The sequence below is a fragment of the Rhinolophus sinicus genome, chromosome 17, assembly GCF_057876585.1.
Source record: "Rhinolophus sinicus isolate RSI-liver-muscle chromosome 17, RSI-T2T, whole genome shotgun sequence".
Lineage (NCBI taxonomy): Eukaryota > Metazoa > Chordata > Mammalia > Chiroptera > Rhinolophidae > Rhinolophus > Rhinolophus sinicus.
In genome coordinates this window covers 156212534-156230088 of record NC_142517.1, presented here as the reverse complement: position 1 = coordinate 156230088, position 17555 = coordinate 156212534, and the positions used below count along the sequence as shown (strand labels likewise).

The window sequence follows — 17555 nt, the reverse complement described above, 5'->3', positions numbered from 1 at the left end:
CCTATTACAGATATGTGACAGAGTTTGTGGACCTGGGCAATGTCTCAGCGTTAAGAACATTCAGAGTTCTCCGAGCACTGAAAACAATTTCAGTCATTCCAGGTGAGAGCTAGGTTAAACACTAAGGCTAATCCATCATGTTTTTTTTTCAGTAACAGTTTCTTTGCTTGACATTCAGGATCACAGAAAATCAGGAACAATGATAATCAAAATAATTTAAAATAATGATAGCCAATATCAGGTGTTTAAAGAAAATGATTCTTATTATTTGGACAAAAGTTTTTATGGTCTCACATTTTTTGTCAGCCTTGGAGTTTAACAATTCCTTGCATGAGACACTGTAACATACAGTCCGTGCTTTTTTTTTTTCCTTCTTAACAGTTGTACCAAAGAGTTATTTCCTATTGAATATGTACCAATCTGTAATTTCTTGTTCATTTTTGGCATTGATGACTATGTCTATACAATGTAACCTTAATATTGCTTTAAAAGACAAAGGATTAAGATAATAAAGAATAACATGAGTCTTGTGGAGGATTTATTTTCTTAAAGTGCATTATACTCCAAACCACCTCCAGTTTTATAGCAAAATCTTTCTTAATTAGAAGTAGGAATTCAAAAACATTTATTCACATAATTTGTTACAAAAATGACAACTGAAAGTATGTCAGTTTTATAACAATGAAAATTGTGGAGCAAGTTTCACTAGCAACAAAGAGAAATACAAGTTCCTTTCATTGATATAGGCGCCATGAAGACCATGAACCTCCCGTGTTTTCTCCCAATGTAATGGGATAGGGATCCTCCTTTCATTGTTTGAATCATTGCGTATCTGGAGGTCATCTCCATTAGCCCTTCAGCCTACCATAAAGTGTTGCTCTTCCACAAGCATCGCAGGCGTTTTCAGACTTATGCATGGAATCTGTTTTCAAAAAAATTGTGTAAGGTTTTGTTTTTCAGGTGTTCTAAATCTTAATAGTAACAATATCCTTTCCTTCAGGCCTGAAGACCATTGTGGGGGCCCTGATCCAGTCTGTGAAGAAGCTCTCGGATGTCATGATCCTGACTGTGTTCTGTCTGAGCGTGTTCGCGCTGATTGGGCTGCAGCTCTTCATGGGCAACCTGCGGAATAAATGTGTGCTATGGCCCCCCACCAATTCCTCCCTGGAGGAGCATAGTATAGAGAAGAATATAACTGTGAATTACAATGGCACACTTATAAACGAAACTGTCATTGAGTTTGACTGGAAATCATATATTCAAGATTCAAGTAAGAATTACTGTTGTATAGATTCATCTTTTCAGTGTTGAGCTGCCTTCCATTTAGGCATGGGTATTTTCTTAAATGGTTGCATAACAGGTTGTAATCTATTAATCATCATAGCAATGGTTTACACATACATTTAATTGTTTTATTGATAACTATTCTAATTTTGACTCCTAAATGGCATCTTCTGTTGTATCATCAAATGGGAGGCTGAAGAATTAAGCTACAAAGAAATTTTCCTAGGACCTTTGGGTGCTGTCCATTCTTGTGATAATTGAGACAATCAAATAATATAATATACTGTAAAGCCATATGTGAACTCTAAAGTGCTATGCAGCTATAACCCATTGAACACTAATTACAGCATGCCTTTCTGTACTCGAGACTGTACAGTATGTGAGGAAAATAATGGTGATGACACATGGCTTCAGAGTGCTTATAGTTCAGTAGGTTATTTTAATTGTCATTTTATGAAATCAAGTGAGACCTAATGGTAAACAGTATTCTTACATTTATAGAATAAAAATTAAAAGTAGTATTACATCAAAGAGAAGGTAATTAAAGTCAACTAAGATTTAGGAGAGAGTAATGAAAATGCCAGATAAATCAGTAAAGATATGGGACAGTTTATTTTTATTTCAGGACTTTAGACAAAATAGTCAAATGTTTAAATAGTCTACTCTGGAAGAATGGAAAAATAATTGGCCTAATATTTTTTTCTCTTTTTAGAGTGACAATAAAAGAAGGAACGTTTTTGTCTCTCTCTTTTACTTAATTCTAGTACGTGCCAGTAGCAGTATTTCAAAAGCAGAGTAAGAATGTTATTCATGGGGAGAAGGAATGTCATTTTTTAAAGAAAAAATATCAAATATATAAAACTTATACTCTACATTTACTTATATTTAGCTATATGTTTATTATTTTAAGGTAATGACCAATATTTAGGAAAAATATCAAAGAAGAAAGAAAACCTAGTGACTGGATGTGTGGAAAAAGTAGGATTAGTCATAAAAGGTTACTGAGGTTTGATAATTCTTAAACTAATGATACCATAATAATAATATAAAAAAGTTAATCAGTGTCTTTTTATAGTTGCAGATCTGGAAAATACCTCAGTTGATACAGATTAACTCTTCTATATTAGTGATATGCCCACAAGTAATTTACCAACAATTGTAAATCTCTAGATTAAGAAAAATGCTTTGATTAAGAAAAATATGTGTCAGAGCAATACATGAAATTCTCCTTCTTCGCTTCATTTGCCAGTAATTCCACTGCTGTCATCAACTACCTGAAATCTGTTTATTTTTAAAAATTGAATACGAAGGAACTGACTATGAGGATGTCACTTAAGGTTTATTCTCACCAGGGAAAAGTTACTGGATTTCATTTCCTTATATTCAAATTCAAGGATATTTGAGGTCATTTTCAGCTCTAAAAACCTGTTTTTTATCATTTTCCCTAATAATATTCCATTTGTGGAAAAAGATTATTTTAAAACAAATTCAAATATAAACAAAGTAGTTTGTCTTTGAAAGTACTAGAAAATTAAATTTATTAAAACTAAAGATAAACGTTATGACTGAAAGTTTTATTTTCTTCAGTTTAAGCTTATAGATCATTGACTTTAATGGGAAAAACTTCACTTATAAATATCTGATATCAAAAATTAATCCAGAAATGATCCTTTCACTTTGTTTAATTTTAACTAAAAGTTAAGAAATTATATCTGAATTTTTCTGTCTATGTTCAAAGAAGTAAAGACATTGGAAATGAAAATTATATTTCCTATTATGTGTTTTTATATCCCTTACGGAACTATGCATAGAATACATTTCTCTGAAAATTTAGCATCTAGAAACTATTTCTTCTTAGAAAATCTAAACTTTTAATTCTTAAAACATTTTCTTACAAAACAATTATTTAATTTCATGTGTTTCTTCTTGTCATCCCTTTACTTATTCATTCAGTAAACTTTATTTAAAGGCCAAACACTGGTAAATGGAAATAATTAATGGTTAGATTTTCCCAAACACTGGTAAATGGAAATAATTAATGGTTAGATTTTCTTTCAAGGAGAACAATATTTGTAAACAAATAATTGCAATATGGGATAATGGATGTAATAATAATGGAAGTATTATGCTGGTGCAACCGTAATTGTGGTTTAAAAGGTTAAAAATAATTGCAAAAACCGCAATTACTTTTGCACCAACCAATGTATGCATATTACTGGTATCACAGTGAGAGTTCTCAATTTTGCCAATCTTTAGTGTGAAGGAAGTAGAGGTTATCAAGGAGTAATTCACAGAAGTGATACTTCAACTGGATATCGAAAGAATCTAAGGAATTTGCCAGAGACGAAAAGCTTTGAGATAATATATTTACCTACAGTAATTATTTTAGCTTTAGTATTTAAGATTTTTTAAATTTCATTTTAGTAATTGACATGATTTATGCATCCTTTACTATAAGCTGCTTGTGATATATTCTGAAAGTTGGTAGAATATATTATAATTAATTATTAAACATTTATAAGTAATGTTTAAAAATACAGAAAACCAGAAAAGATATAATCCCTTTATTTTGAAATATGTGACTGATTAGGGAAGGCAATGAAATTCATATTATTCTTACCTATTTTTACAGAGTGACATTTTTGGTTTTTTATGAGGGTGGTAGAAAAACACTGATACTTTTTAAAATATTATTTTAATACTTGTTGTCATCACTAATTTTATATTTACAAAGAACAAATGCTTTGTATTATTCAGTGTTTAATCCTCTTAATATCATATCTAGTGTTTGGAGGGAGAAGGGGCAAATACCTGTGTCTTTGAAGCATTTAATGTATTTAAATTACTCAATGAATTCTAAAAGTAGGACCTGATTTTCTTGTACTTTTACAAGGTAATGCGAATTTCATCATATGACTTTCTTTTTTCTAAACAGGATATCATTATTTTCTGGAGGGTGTTTTAGATGCACTACTATGTGGAAATAGCTCTGATGCAGGGTAAGCCAATAATTTGTGTGTATTTTTGTATGTGTGTATGAACGCACACAATTTTTACTCCATTTTTTTGTGAAAACTAGCAGATAATAGCCAGCTAACTTTATTTATACTAATTTGCTATAATTAAGGTTACTTATAAGGTGATAGATTATTTATATATTATGCAAGCATTTATGTTTTCTAAAACTAGAAGTAACTTTAGCTCTAATGCTGTTTTTCTTAGATGAGTGTATGTGAGCCAAGACTCATCTCTGGAGGCTCCATAGTAGGAATAATGAACGAGATATGTTAAAATGCTAATTGTCAACAGAAAATAGATTTGTAAAATATTATTAGAAATGCTATTCAATATTTTAATGATGACATCAAGTAGTTTGTAAAATTATGTTAAGTCAAAGTTGGAAATGTATTACTTACATATTTATCATACTTCTATTTCTTGAAATAGCAAATCATCCTGAGTAGACAATGTTATAAGTATAGCATGCTACCAGAATAAACAGGACTTCTTGCAATACATTTTTTCCCCCTATTTACAGCCAATGTCCAGAAGGATATATGTGTGTGAAAGCTGGTAGAAATCCCAATTATGGCTACACAAGCTTTGATACCTTCAGTTGGGCTTTTTTGTCCCTCTTTCGACTGATGACTCAGGACTTCTGGGAAAATCTTTACCAACTGGTAAGAACCTGCAGAGACACACGCTGCATTTAAGTAGAAGTATGTAAGGAAACCAACTTAGTTATGAAATTCAGACCACAGCATAATATAGCGGAAAAAGCTGAACTTGAAATCAGGAGATTTAAGGTCCTTTATCCTATTAATTCCAACACATATTAAGCATAGTCATGCCAGGGACAGTGATTCTCTCAAAAACCTACTTCCCACTCTTCCCAGACACAAGTCTTCCCAGACAGAAGACACATCTTTTCCCCATCTAACCCCTCAAGTGTTATCTCTCAGGTGGCAGGTAATGAAAATAAATTAGCAGGTATAGAAAGATGACTTTGGTTTCTTCCTTGACCTTCATCAAAACTCAGGTCTTTGATGGAAATCTCATGGTATTCTACTTTACTCTCTTTTATTCTTGGTAAATTTAAGAATTCCCAACTAGAAATAAGAACGTAAATTTATGAGTTAGGGGAGAAGGTTAAAAAAACAAACCAAGAAGTAGTCGGGGGTGTGACATCGTAATTATTGTTTATAATAGGGTCCTATAAGATAAACAAGTAAGTTGAAACTTGAAGCTACCTGTTAGATAAATAATATTGAAAAACTAATTCTGATGTGTTCTTGCTTCCAGACATTACGTGCTGCTGGCAAAACATACATGATATTTTTTGTGCTCGTCATTTTCTTGGGCTCATTCTATCTGATAAATTTGATCCTGGCTGTGGTGGCCATGGCCTATGAGGAACAGAATCAGGCCACCATGGAAGAAGCAGAACAGAAAGAGGCTGAATTTCAGCAGATGCTTGAACAGCTTAAAAAGCAACAGGAGGCAGCGCAGGTAAATTCATCAAGTCAAATATGTCCTATCTCATGGTATTTTCCTTTTTTATTGTTTTGGTTGTTACAAAATACTGGCGATAAAGTGAAAGACAGATAATTGTTTGTACTTGAGAGAAGTTGATAGTATGGGGGACTAGTAAAGATTTCCACATTTTGATCATTTATAGATCATTAAGTTTAATTATTCTAAGATGTTTAAGCTATTGACCACAATAGAACACTCTCATGCTATTAATAAAAAGGAAAATGTGATTTTGGGATCTTCTCAAGTGAAAAACTTTTATTGAACGAATATACTGGCATTAGGAGAAAATCCTAAGAAATTATCTTTTCTTACTAAAAAAAAAGGTTGATTATTATATTTAAAAAGTTCACCTGGTTCTTAGAAGGTAGTCTATTCCTTTCTTTAACCAAAAATACATTGGCTTTAATGTGGTTGCTCAGTTGCCTTTCTTACATAAATAAGAAAGTCATCAAATAATACAGTGTTCTCTGATATAGCAATGTCCAAGAGGCATATGAAAGTTATCAATTTTATAGAGATCAAGTAACCTAAGGATTACTTTTTCTTATAGTGAGGTGTTTGTATGCATAGTACAATAAAATGCCTCTCCTCTCATTTCCATTTTTCTTAACTCTAATAGTTTACCATACAAACCCATTGTCTTTACTGAAGTTGTTTGGAGAATATTAATTTATTTGCAAGAGACACTGTATTTGAGGGTACTCTGTGGACAATAATAATAATAATAAATTGGCAACTTAATACCAGTAGAAGCTGTGATCAGAAACGTTGTTTCCATCCCCTGTCCATGTGACGAGCACCAAACAGTGCCGAGCTGAAGAAGCTGGGGATGGTATTTGGAGAACTGAACGCCTTGTCTTGCTTAGCAGAAACTACTGACCCTCCCTTCTCCAGTCTGCTAGGTAGAGTATTATGGATGGGAGAGGAAGGAATTTTATCACCTTCCATAATTTTGATTGATAATATTTTGAGAGTATTGGACAGTCAAGTTTCAATAACTGGCAAGAGGACCTCAGCTCTTTACCGCATTCCTTATACGTTTGGATTTGCCCTTACATACCTCATCAGCTTTTCTTCCATGTCCCAGTTTCTTCTCCAAAGGAAAAAAGACAGTGTTAATTAAATTCCAATTTTTGAGTATATCAAATCCCAAAAAGTAGCACAATTTTCTATTTTTGTTAATGCCTGATGGATCCTTTTGAATACGTTGTCTGTAAAGCGTAATATGCAATCAATGTTAATACAGAGAAAACCAAATTAACTCTGAAAGGCTTCAATTGGTGAAAAGAAAAAATATCTTTCTTACACTTGCAGAGCTTTTTCTATGTAAGATCAGCTTAAGTCAGCTAAATGTATTTTTAAAATGCCATGCAAATAGTTGAGCCATTTTATAAAAAGATAAAAATCTTCTGTAGTGCCGTGCTAAAACCATTTCTCCTCCATGTAGCAGGCAGCAACTATAACTGCCTCAGAACATTCCAGAGAACACAGTGCAGCAGGCGGGCTCTCAGACAGCTCATCTGAAGCCTCCAAATTGAGTTCTAAAAGTGCTAAGGAAAGAAGAAATCGGAGAAAGAAAAGAAAACAGAAAGAGCAGTCTGGTGGGGAAGAGAAAGATGAGGATGAGTTCCATAAATCTGAATCTGAAGACAGCATCAGGAGGAAAGGGTTTCGCTTCTCTATCGAAGGGAATCGCTTGACATATGAAAAGAGGTACTCCTCCCCACACCAGGTACGGTTCCACTGAGTTCAATGACGCATGGATGAAGATTAGAATCCTAAAGACAGGGGGAGAATTCAATCAGACTTATGAATGTTCATCAACTGAATTGACTGCTGTGTTTATCATATTTAAACCTGTTCTTTCTTCACATAGTTATGAGAATATTTTACTCCACATATTTGTAAATTAATGGGTTGGTATAGTTGAGACAACAGTTATAGGTTGAAAGACAGGAGATTGGATTCTCATCCTGACACTGTCTGCTGGTACTTGTAACTAATGACATTAAATCTATCTGGTCCTCAGCCTTTTAAATGAAAAAAATTTTTAATTTAAATTTAAAAAATGGTAATGGGACTAATTGATCCCATTACATCTTTTTGGTGATTTCATGTTGGTTTGTTTTGTTTTGTTTTACCCCCTAACTTTTTAACAGTCACGTGTGTTTCTGAAAATATTAGTCATGGTGCGCTTAATTGAAAAGATCATCACTCTTAATTTCAAGTTCTAACAACACTGTTCCTTATAGATGAAACAGATATAATAATTAATTTATGTGATTTTAGAAAGATGGACTAAAACAATTGTGAAGAGCGCTGAAATTCCTTGGAAAGAAAGAGCAAAGAAAAATGTGGCCTTATTATGGCCATGCTGCTGTTTATCAATTGTTTACAATGTCTATAGTAATGTATTAAGGATGTTTACTTTTGAACTTGAAAAATGGTGGTTCAGGGTTTTGTTTTTCGATATCTTTTAGTTGTGATCTATCTCCCCATTCATTAATCTCACAGGCTGCAAACCTCTCTTTTAAAACTAATTTAACTTAATCGAATGCACATAGAGTGAGTGTTGATCAAAAGGGATAAATTACATTCTGTTATGAATGCTGAAATCTCCTTCAACTTAATCTTGCAAAATACATGTAAAATGGCTATATTAATATGATTTTCCTTTTTTTTTTTTTTTTTTTTTTTTTTGGTTTCAAACTGTTAGTCTTTGTTGAGCATCCGTGGCTCCCTATTTTCTCCAAGGAGAAATAGCAGAACGAGCCTTTTCAGCTTTAGAGGGCGAGCAAAGGATGTGGGATCAGAAAATGACTTTGCTGATGATGAGCACAGCACCTTTGAGGATAATGAGAGCCGGAGAGATTCCTTGTTTGTGCCCCGACGACATGGAGAGCGACGCAACAGTAACCTAAGTCAGACCAGTAGGTCGTCCCGGATGCTGGCAATGTTTCCAGCAAATGGGAAGATGCACAGCACTGTGGACTGCAATGGTGTGGTTTCCTTGGTTGGTGGACCTTCGGTTCCTACATCGCCTGTTGGACAGCTTCTGCCAGAGGTGATAATAGATAAGCCAGCTACTGATGACAATGTAAGGAAGTTTTAAATAGTTCAGGCATGGCTGGCCCATTATTGCTGCACCAGCCGGTGTTTCTACAGAATGGAACCCCTTGAGAATGAGTCCTGGATGGTCAAGCTATGAATGCAACTGCATCTTGTAATACCTTTAATAAACTAACCAACTAAAACTTAAAGCCTCAATACTCTCTTGCATAAAACCCGGATGCATTTACTTATTAAACATGCAAAGGATAAATTAGACACAAAAATAAATTACTGCCTGTTGGAGAATTTGCTATATACCCATGCTGAACTTAGATAGCAGGACATCCAAAGCCCTGGTGTAAAAGTAAATGAATGATGTCTATATTTAAGTGTAAAGGGTGTATAATAAATCTTTCCAACAGATTCTTCAATATATCCTTGCTTTAGTTTAGAAGATTTTCAGGAACACTGTGCCTAACTAGATAGAGCTTCATTGTTATCTTAAAATTTCTAGTGCTCATATTTGTCTAACTAAAAACAAAAAAAATGCTGATATAGGTCTTCTCAAAACTAATCTAAATATCTAAATGAAGAGAAACAAATTATAAATACAGACAGGTAAAAGAATTGTCTGTGTACAAAGATATGATATGTGTTTCTGATGTATACCCAGATGAGGAGTTTCTAAACACACGCTGCCTCTTACTAGACTGTTCACTCACCTGGAAGTATATCAGCATGTTGAGGCATGACTAAGTCAGAATTAGATGACTTATTGCTTTGGTACCCTGGATGAAACTGTTGTCCATGCAGCATGTGTGTGTGTGTTTCTTTTTAACATACAGTTTGTGTTGTCAATGACCATCTATGTCTTGTGTCCAGAAAATGAGATGGCAGCTACATGTGTTGTAATCATTTGTATTTCTTTAAAAATAAGTGGCTACCTTCTCAAAATAAAATGCCTTGACCATTAATATGACATTTCAACTTGTTAGTTTTCTACTATTCGTTCCTAAATTAAGGATAATGTGTCTTTCGAGAAATTCATCAACTATATCCAAATTACATTATCTCAGAAAATTATGAAATCAGAAAGAAGGTTAAAAAAACTCAGTTTTTGCTGTATGGCTATATGGTTGACAGTTTGGATATTCCAGGTTAATGATACAATAAGTCAGCAATATCTGCCATCACCAATTAAATATGAAAGTGCATGATGCATGTGTTTCATGAAATTCACTGTGTCACATTTAGTTGTTTGCTTATCATATTGCTCAAGTTTATTATTTAATACATTAGCATTTTCTTTACAGGGGACAACCACTGAAACTGAAATGAGGAAAAGAAGGTCAAGTTCTTTCCATGTTTCCATGGACTTTCTAGAAGATCCTTCCCAAAGGCAAAGAGCAATGAGTATAGCCAGCATTTTAACAAATACAGTAGAAGGTTTGTAATAAATTCCATTTCCATTTCAGTTATTTTTATTAAACTTATCTTTTTTGAAGCAAATACCTGTCTTTGTGAGTTGGAAACAGTATATTCTAAAAAGAGTATAAAAGGCCTTATTTAAGAGATTTTTTTCATTATACCTACTCATATATTCCAGGAGCTTTTAAAGTTACTTAAATTCAGTGATATTGGAATTCTAATGAATGTTTTCCTGTCTGTGGCAAGTCCTTGAAAATGCAGAATGAGCTTTTCTATTAGGGGTTTCTAATCCCACTAGTCATAGTGATCCTGTTCTGTTCCTTTTAGCTTAGGACTTCCAACATCAACCTAAATACTCTCAAGATTGGAGGAGAAGAGTCGGTTATTTTTGCAAAATAAAAACAAATTAAAAAGGTGATTCTTGGCTCAAGTTGATCCCTCCCCTATTTCTTATAACCTGAGGATGATAACTTAGCCAGACATGAACACAGAATCACACACAGTATCTGCACTTCCCCACCCCTTGTTTCTACTGAGACTTCATTTAAAAGATCATTCACTTATGGCCAAGTGCTGAGCCATATTATCAATGCATTTAAGAAAAAATCTATTCTTTGCTATCTCGGTTTTGTGTGTATTTCTGAAGAAATATCTTTGGGAGTCTAAAGAGTAAATACAGTTTGTTTGTTTTCAAATACAAAAGAGGTTGACTTTGTAGCAAATGGAAAGTGTTGATTACTGAGAAGAAGTCTAGTGGATCTGAAATAAATAAGTATATATGTGTATAAAATATATCTTTTGGTGGTTCTTATTTTTTTAATATAGAGCTTGAAGAATCCAGGCAGAAATGCCCACCATGTTGGTATAAATTTGCCAACATATTCTTAATCTGGGACTGTTCACCATATTGGTTAAAAGTGAAACATATTGTCAACCTTGTTGTTATGGACCCATTTGTTGACCTGGCCATCACCATCTGTATTGTCTTAAATACTCTTTTCATGGCCATGGAACACTATCCAATGACGGATCAGTTCAATCATGTTCTTACAGTAGGAAACTTGGTAAGCATATTGGAAGGTAAATGTGTTCAGTCTTCAAAATTTTTGTTTGAGAAACTATTTACATTTAATAGCTTATAGGAGTCTTTCTACTACACTTCCTGCCTCCTGGTTCCCAAAAGATGGGAATTATATTGAGCTGGCTACATCATACTTTTTGCCAACAATAATAGCTCTTAATGTAAAAGCAAAAACTGAGAAAGAGAGCAATAGTCAATACTGGTATTTATAACTTTGTCAATATGCAGAACCAGTTGAAGGACACACTTTTTGAAATGACATTATCACAGTTCCCCTACTTGTAGAAGGTTAAAATAAAATTGTAAACCTTTTTTATTTTGCTTAGTCATCATCACTATAAGCAATAATTTAACATCTCAAAAATGTCTCCAGCTTTTCGCTTCCAAGATCTAGGTAGGACATGGATTGTTTTGTCCAACTATTCTATATCAAAACTATAAAATATTGAAAATCTCCAGTACATTTTCTGTATTATATGATTAGCAAGGCCATTTTTGGTGAAGGTTGCCACTTCTTTCTCTTCTTTGCTTAAAAAACATAAATTATTAAAATGTCAGTTAACTCAACTTGGAATATTAGCTTTTATTTGCTGAAAGAAAGAGGTCTCTAAAGTAATACATGCATTTTCTGTAGTATTTGTTTTGAGGTTTAGGAATTTTGATGGTAAAAAGCAAAACTTATAAAACATCCTGCATTATAGTATTTATATTTTTAAAGCTCTAGTGTTTATACTGTGGAACTAAATTTATTTTTTCTTGTGCATAACAAATTGATAATAGTATTGCACATATAATAATAATACACGTGTATAATAACTATCTGATTTGAGAGAAATGAGAATAAGCTTATAGATAAACAAAACAGTTCGTGGGCAAAGTCTCCTCAGTACCTGTGCTGTATAAAGTCCGGAGGAAAGGCAGTTCTATATAATGGGAAGAACACTGATTTAAAACCGATTTGCACTCAAATCCTAGTCTGCCATATTCAAGTTGTATGATATCAGACAAGTCATTGAACCCATGTGAAGTCCTCATCAGTAAATTAATAATTATAGTACCTATATTAGCCACATGATAAAGTCCTGTGAGGATAAAATGAAATAATCTTTTTGAGAGCCTTTCATCAACTATACATTACTGTACAAATGTAAGCTAGTAATAGAATCATTATGGGGAAAATAGGATAAACATTTCGTTCCAAGAGCAAATACTGTGTCATTCTACTTTTATCATTATCTGATGGAATTAGAGTAATTTTGTTTTGATCTTAGGTTTTCACTGGGATCTTTACAGCAGAAATGTTTCTGAAAGTTATTGCCATGGATCCTTACTATTATTTCCAAGAAGGCTGGAATATCTTTGATGGTTTCATTGTGACGCTTAGCCTGGTAGAACTTGGCCTCTCCAATGTGGAAGGATTATCAGTTCTTCGTTCATTTCGATTGGTAAAAAAAAAACAACAGCAAAACAACATGTCCACAATCAGGGTTTTTGCATAGCACTGTCATAGGTTTGACCACACAACCATGAGCATTTTAAGTTTTTGTGCAACATTCACATTGCCAAAACCTGTTCATAAATGGGTAAAATTATCCCCACTTATTTCAAAAACCTTTATTGCAAAAGGCATAGTCATGTAAAGCTTACTATATTTCTCAGTTACCATTCTGACTATTGTTTCTAGAGATGACTATAGTTAATATTTCTGGATCTACGAAAATATTTTTAATGAAAATGTATCACATTTTAGTAGTAACTTGAAAATATAATAGCCCTTTGTAGTGGTAAATGACGACCAGATACAAGATGTACATCCAGAAACTTTTCCTAATTCTACATCTGAAAATACACTCCTTCCCAAAATCAGAGAAGAGAAATCTCTAGGATTACTTAACATGCCCATTGATTCCCATATATGTTCTTGCAAATCAGGGAAAGAATTATAATTATGGGAAATATTCCAAAATTTTAAATGCAGGCATATCTAGCTATGTCAATGCCCCAAAGGAACATTAATGAATAATAGACACTTTTCTCCACTTATAGCAGGGTTCACATAAGATTTACTTTGCATACTATTGGTAAATAGTATGTTAGCAGAGATCATTTCCATTCAGATGTTAATATAAGTGTCAGACATGGATGCCTTGGAACCTTCACAAAACAAATTAAGTCCAGTTGGACCCCAAGTTATCATTAAAATTTTACTCCCAGGGAAAATGATCTACATGGTTAATACATGGAAGAACCAGATTCATGCTAGAGGGTGTGAAATTAGCCATGAGCCTGAGGGGTTTTAAGGGCAGGGCAGATGTTGCAACAGTTTCAATATTAATTATCATTTCTTGATAAACAACAATATATGTGATACTTTTAAAGATCACAATAATAATATTAATTTTTTTATTTTCTAGCTTCGAGTTTTCAAGTTGGCAAAATCTTGGCCAACATTAAATATGCTGATAAAGATCATTGGCAATTCAGTGGGGGCTCTGGGTAACCTCACCTTGGTGTTGGCCATCATCGTCTTCATTTTTGCCGTGGTCGGCATGCAGCTGTTTGGTAAGAGCTACAAAGATTGTGTCTGCAAGATTGCCCAAGACTGTAAGCTCCCACGCTGGCACATGAATGACTTCTTCCACTCTTTCCTGATTGTGTTCCGCGTGCTGTGTGGAGAGTGGATAGAGACCATGTGGGACTGCATGGAGGTCGCCGGTCAAGCCATGTGCCTTACTGTCTTCATGATGGTCATGGTCATTGGGAACCTGGTGGTGTGTACCCATTTAAGATATGTATTTCAGAAATAGATTATGAACATGATAGAATGATGAGCATATTATCCAATATGATCCAATACAAAAACTGTAATTAATAATTTAAAAAGTTTCTTACCTTGTATATGCTTATAGTCTCATTTTGACAACACAGCAATATAGCAGAGACCCAACAGCATTTATATTCACCACCACTTTGTCAATCATTTCATCACATTTTATTTGAATGACAATAGAATATCGTATTGAAGACAGGCCTAATAGGATATGTTGGAAACATTTAGAAATGAAAGAGAAGTCTGAAAACAATTTAGAGAAAGCCCAATCTTACTTGCCAGTACAGGACTAAAAAGTGGCATCTTTAAGTGTTCATAGTGATTTTACCATTTCCTTACCCCTTCATGGCAATGGCATTCAGTCTCTCTATGTAATATGACAGATGCATCAGCCAGCCTGGAGTAGTCAACTCTCTGATGGCTCTCAGTTAAACAAGGGTTGGCTAATAAAGCCTGAGATTACCCAACTGGAGTAACTGATCGATTCTTCTCTCTTAAGTTTGGAAAATAAATTACTCTTTATAGTACAGAAATATATAATATATTCCAAAAGATATGTACATTAATATGCCAGTCTTAGGGAAATATTACGGATTATTTATAAATAGTTCTAATTAGTCAACAGTGGGGTATGAAAAACATGATAGGTTTGGAAAACAAATTTCAATGCCTATGTTAAGCCCCTAATTCTCATTCTGGGTCATAATTATCATTTTTCAATTAATATTCAATTCAGTATATCTGTTTATCAAAAAATAAACTATAGAATGTATCTAAATTCATAATTACAAACACTAATGATTTCTAAGTTTGTAACTCTTGTATAGCACATACATCAATCTGTTTTCTTCTAATCACACTTTTTTAAACTTAGTTAAACTTTAGGTCAGCTCATTCACATTCTTCATTTTATAAGTGGAAGAACTTGGGACCAACAGAAATCATATATTTGCCCAAGAATCTATAGTGAAGTAGCTATTGAGCCAGATCACAAATTCTAATCACTATGCTCGGGTGTTTCTTTCTCATCTAGTTGTTAGAACTCATAGTTTCTTCTACACTTAGAGGAATAACTGATTTCAATCTGCTCTTCTTTATATTGGAGTAAAATTATAAACATGTTTGTATTATTTTTAAGGTCCTGAACCTCTTTCTGGCCTTGCTTCTAAGCTCATTCAGTGCAGACAACCTTGCAGCCACTGATGATGATAACGAAATGAACAATCTCCAAATTGCTGTGGATAGGATGCACAAGGGAATAGCTTATGTGAAGAGAAAAATATATGAATTTATTCAACAATCCTTCGTAAGAAAACAAAAGATTTTAGATGAAATTAAACCACTTGATGATCTAAACAATAAGAAAGACAGTTGTATGTCCAATCATACAACAGAAATTGGGAAAGATCTTGACTATATTAAAGATGTAAATGGAACCACAAGTGGAATAGGAACTGGCAGCAGTGTTGAAAAATACATTGTTGATGAAAGTGACTACATGTCATTCATAAACAATCCCAGTCTTACTGTGACTGTACCAATTGCTGTAGGAGAGTCTGATTTCGAAAATTTAAACACAGAGGACTTCAGTAGTGAATCAGATCTGGAAGAAAGCAAAGAGGTAAGATTTGTAGTTGTAGGTAGGTATGAATTTATATGTATATACATGTATTATATTGCCTGTATTTATTATTATATATTTTCCATCAATACTTTTTTGCCATCATATAATTTTATGCTACTGAGAAATCAAAGATTTAATCCCAGGGAGATGACTGATAAATTGAAGAATAATGTAATATATGTGTGAATTTTCTCATCTTTATTACTGGATAATTGTTAGATGGTGGTGAATAAATGAATGAATGATCTGAGAAATTATGGAACATCATTTAATTTCATACTTATAATAAAAAGGAATGTGTTATTATTTTAACTTTTCAGATAAGAAAACTAGCTGAGGGAGCTTAAGGTCATAAAACTAATGAGGGATATAGCTGAGAATTGAACTTACAGCCTTTGTTTACAAGTTCTGTATATATTTCATTACATCACATTGGCTCTCTTATATGGAACAGAACTTCGCAACAAGAAATATTCTATGTATACCCTCTAATTAAAATTATATTAGTCTAAAATTGTATTAATCTTTCAGGCTGCCATACAATATGTCATACACTGGGTGGCTTAAACAACCAAAATATATTTTCTCATATTTCTGGAGACTGTAAAGTCCAAGATTAGGTGCTAGCAGGGTCAGTGTCTGGTGAAAGTGCTGTCCTTGGGTTGCAGATGCTGGCTGCTCATTCTGTGCTAACATGGGCTTTTCTGGGTGTGTGCATGTGGAAAAAGACCTCTAATGTCTTTTCCTCTTCGTATAAGAGCATCACCAGTCCTATCAGAATAAGACCCCACCCTTATGATCTCATTTAATTTTTATCACTACCTCACAGACCCTATTTCCAAAACAGTCATATTATGAATTAGGGCTTCAACATATTAATTTTGGGGGAACATAATTCAGTCCATAGCAACTTACTTAGAAATACAAGTATTAAGTTAAAACTCGAATAGATATAAAAGAAAATCCAAAAGAAATCTAGAATGAAGCACCTTCATTTCCCATTTATTGTGGAGAAGTCTTAATAGCTCATTTCTTTTTAGAGCTAAATAATATTCCACTGTCTGGATATACCAAAGTTTATTGATTCATTTACCTACTGAACAACATCTTGGTTGCTTCCAAGTTTTGGCAATTATGAATAAAGCTGCTATAAACATCCACATGCAAATTTCTGTGTAGACATATTTTTCAACTTATTTGGGTAAATACTGAGGGCAATAGCTGTATCATATTGCTGGTAAAAGTTTAGTTTTGTAAGAAATAGCCAAACTGTCTTCCAAAGTGCTTGTACCACTTTGTATCCCATCAGCAATGAATGAGAGTTCCTGTTGCTTCATATCCTTACCAGCTTAGGTTGGTAATATTCTAAATTTTGGACATGTATAGTGGTACCACATTTCACATTGCTGTTTCAATTTTCATTTCCCTGGTGGCATATGGTGTGGAGCATCTTTTTATATGCTTATTTGCCAGCTATATATCTTCTTTAATGAGATTGCAAGGTCTTCGACCCATTTTTAATGATGTTGTTTGTTTTCTTATTGTTGAGTTTTAAGAATTCATTGTATATTTTGATAACAGTCTTTTATTAGCTTTGTTTTTTACAAATATTTTCCCCTAGTCTGTGGTTTGTCTTCTGACTCTCCTGATAGTGCCTTTCACAAAAGCAAAATTTTTCATTTTAATGACATTCAGTTTATCAATTCTCTCTTTTATGGATC

The 17555-nt window shown here is 33.4% G+C and overlaps 1 protein-coding gene across 4 annotated transcripts in view; it reads left to right on the top strand.

Annotated features, from left to right (window-relative positions):
• LOC109445183 (sodium channel protein type 1 subunit alpha) overlaps positions 1-17555 on the top strand; it is a 111764-nt gene that overhangs the window by 57671 nt on the left and 36538 nt on the right. For 2 of the 4 annotated variants that reach the window (XM_074337357.2, XM_074337314.2), the window contains exons 6-17: positions 11-102; positions 1001-1270; positions 4220-4283; positions 4823-4964; positions 5587-5793; positions 7268-7552; positions 8537-8917; positions 10185-10317; positions 11125-11363; positions 12652-12825; positions 13795-14151; positions 15349-15831. In XM_074337357.2, coding sequence (XP_074193458.1) covers positions 11-102; positions 1001-1270; positions 4220-4283; positions 4823-4964; positions 5587-5793; positions 7268-7552; positions 8537-8917; positions 10185-10317; positions 11125-11363; positions 12652-12825; positions 13795-14151; positions 15349-15831 — 2827 coding nt within the window. The remainder of the gene's footprint in view (positions 1-10; positions 103-1000; positions 1271-4219; positions 4284-4822; positions 4965-5586; positions 5794-7267; positions 7553-8536; positions 8918-10184; positions 10318-11124; positions 11364-12651; positions 12826-13794; positions 14152-15348; positions 15832-17555) is intronic. The other 2 variants (XM_074337350.2, XM_074337346.2) reach the window with 2 other exon arrangements.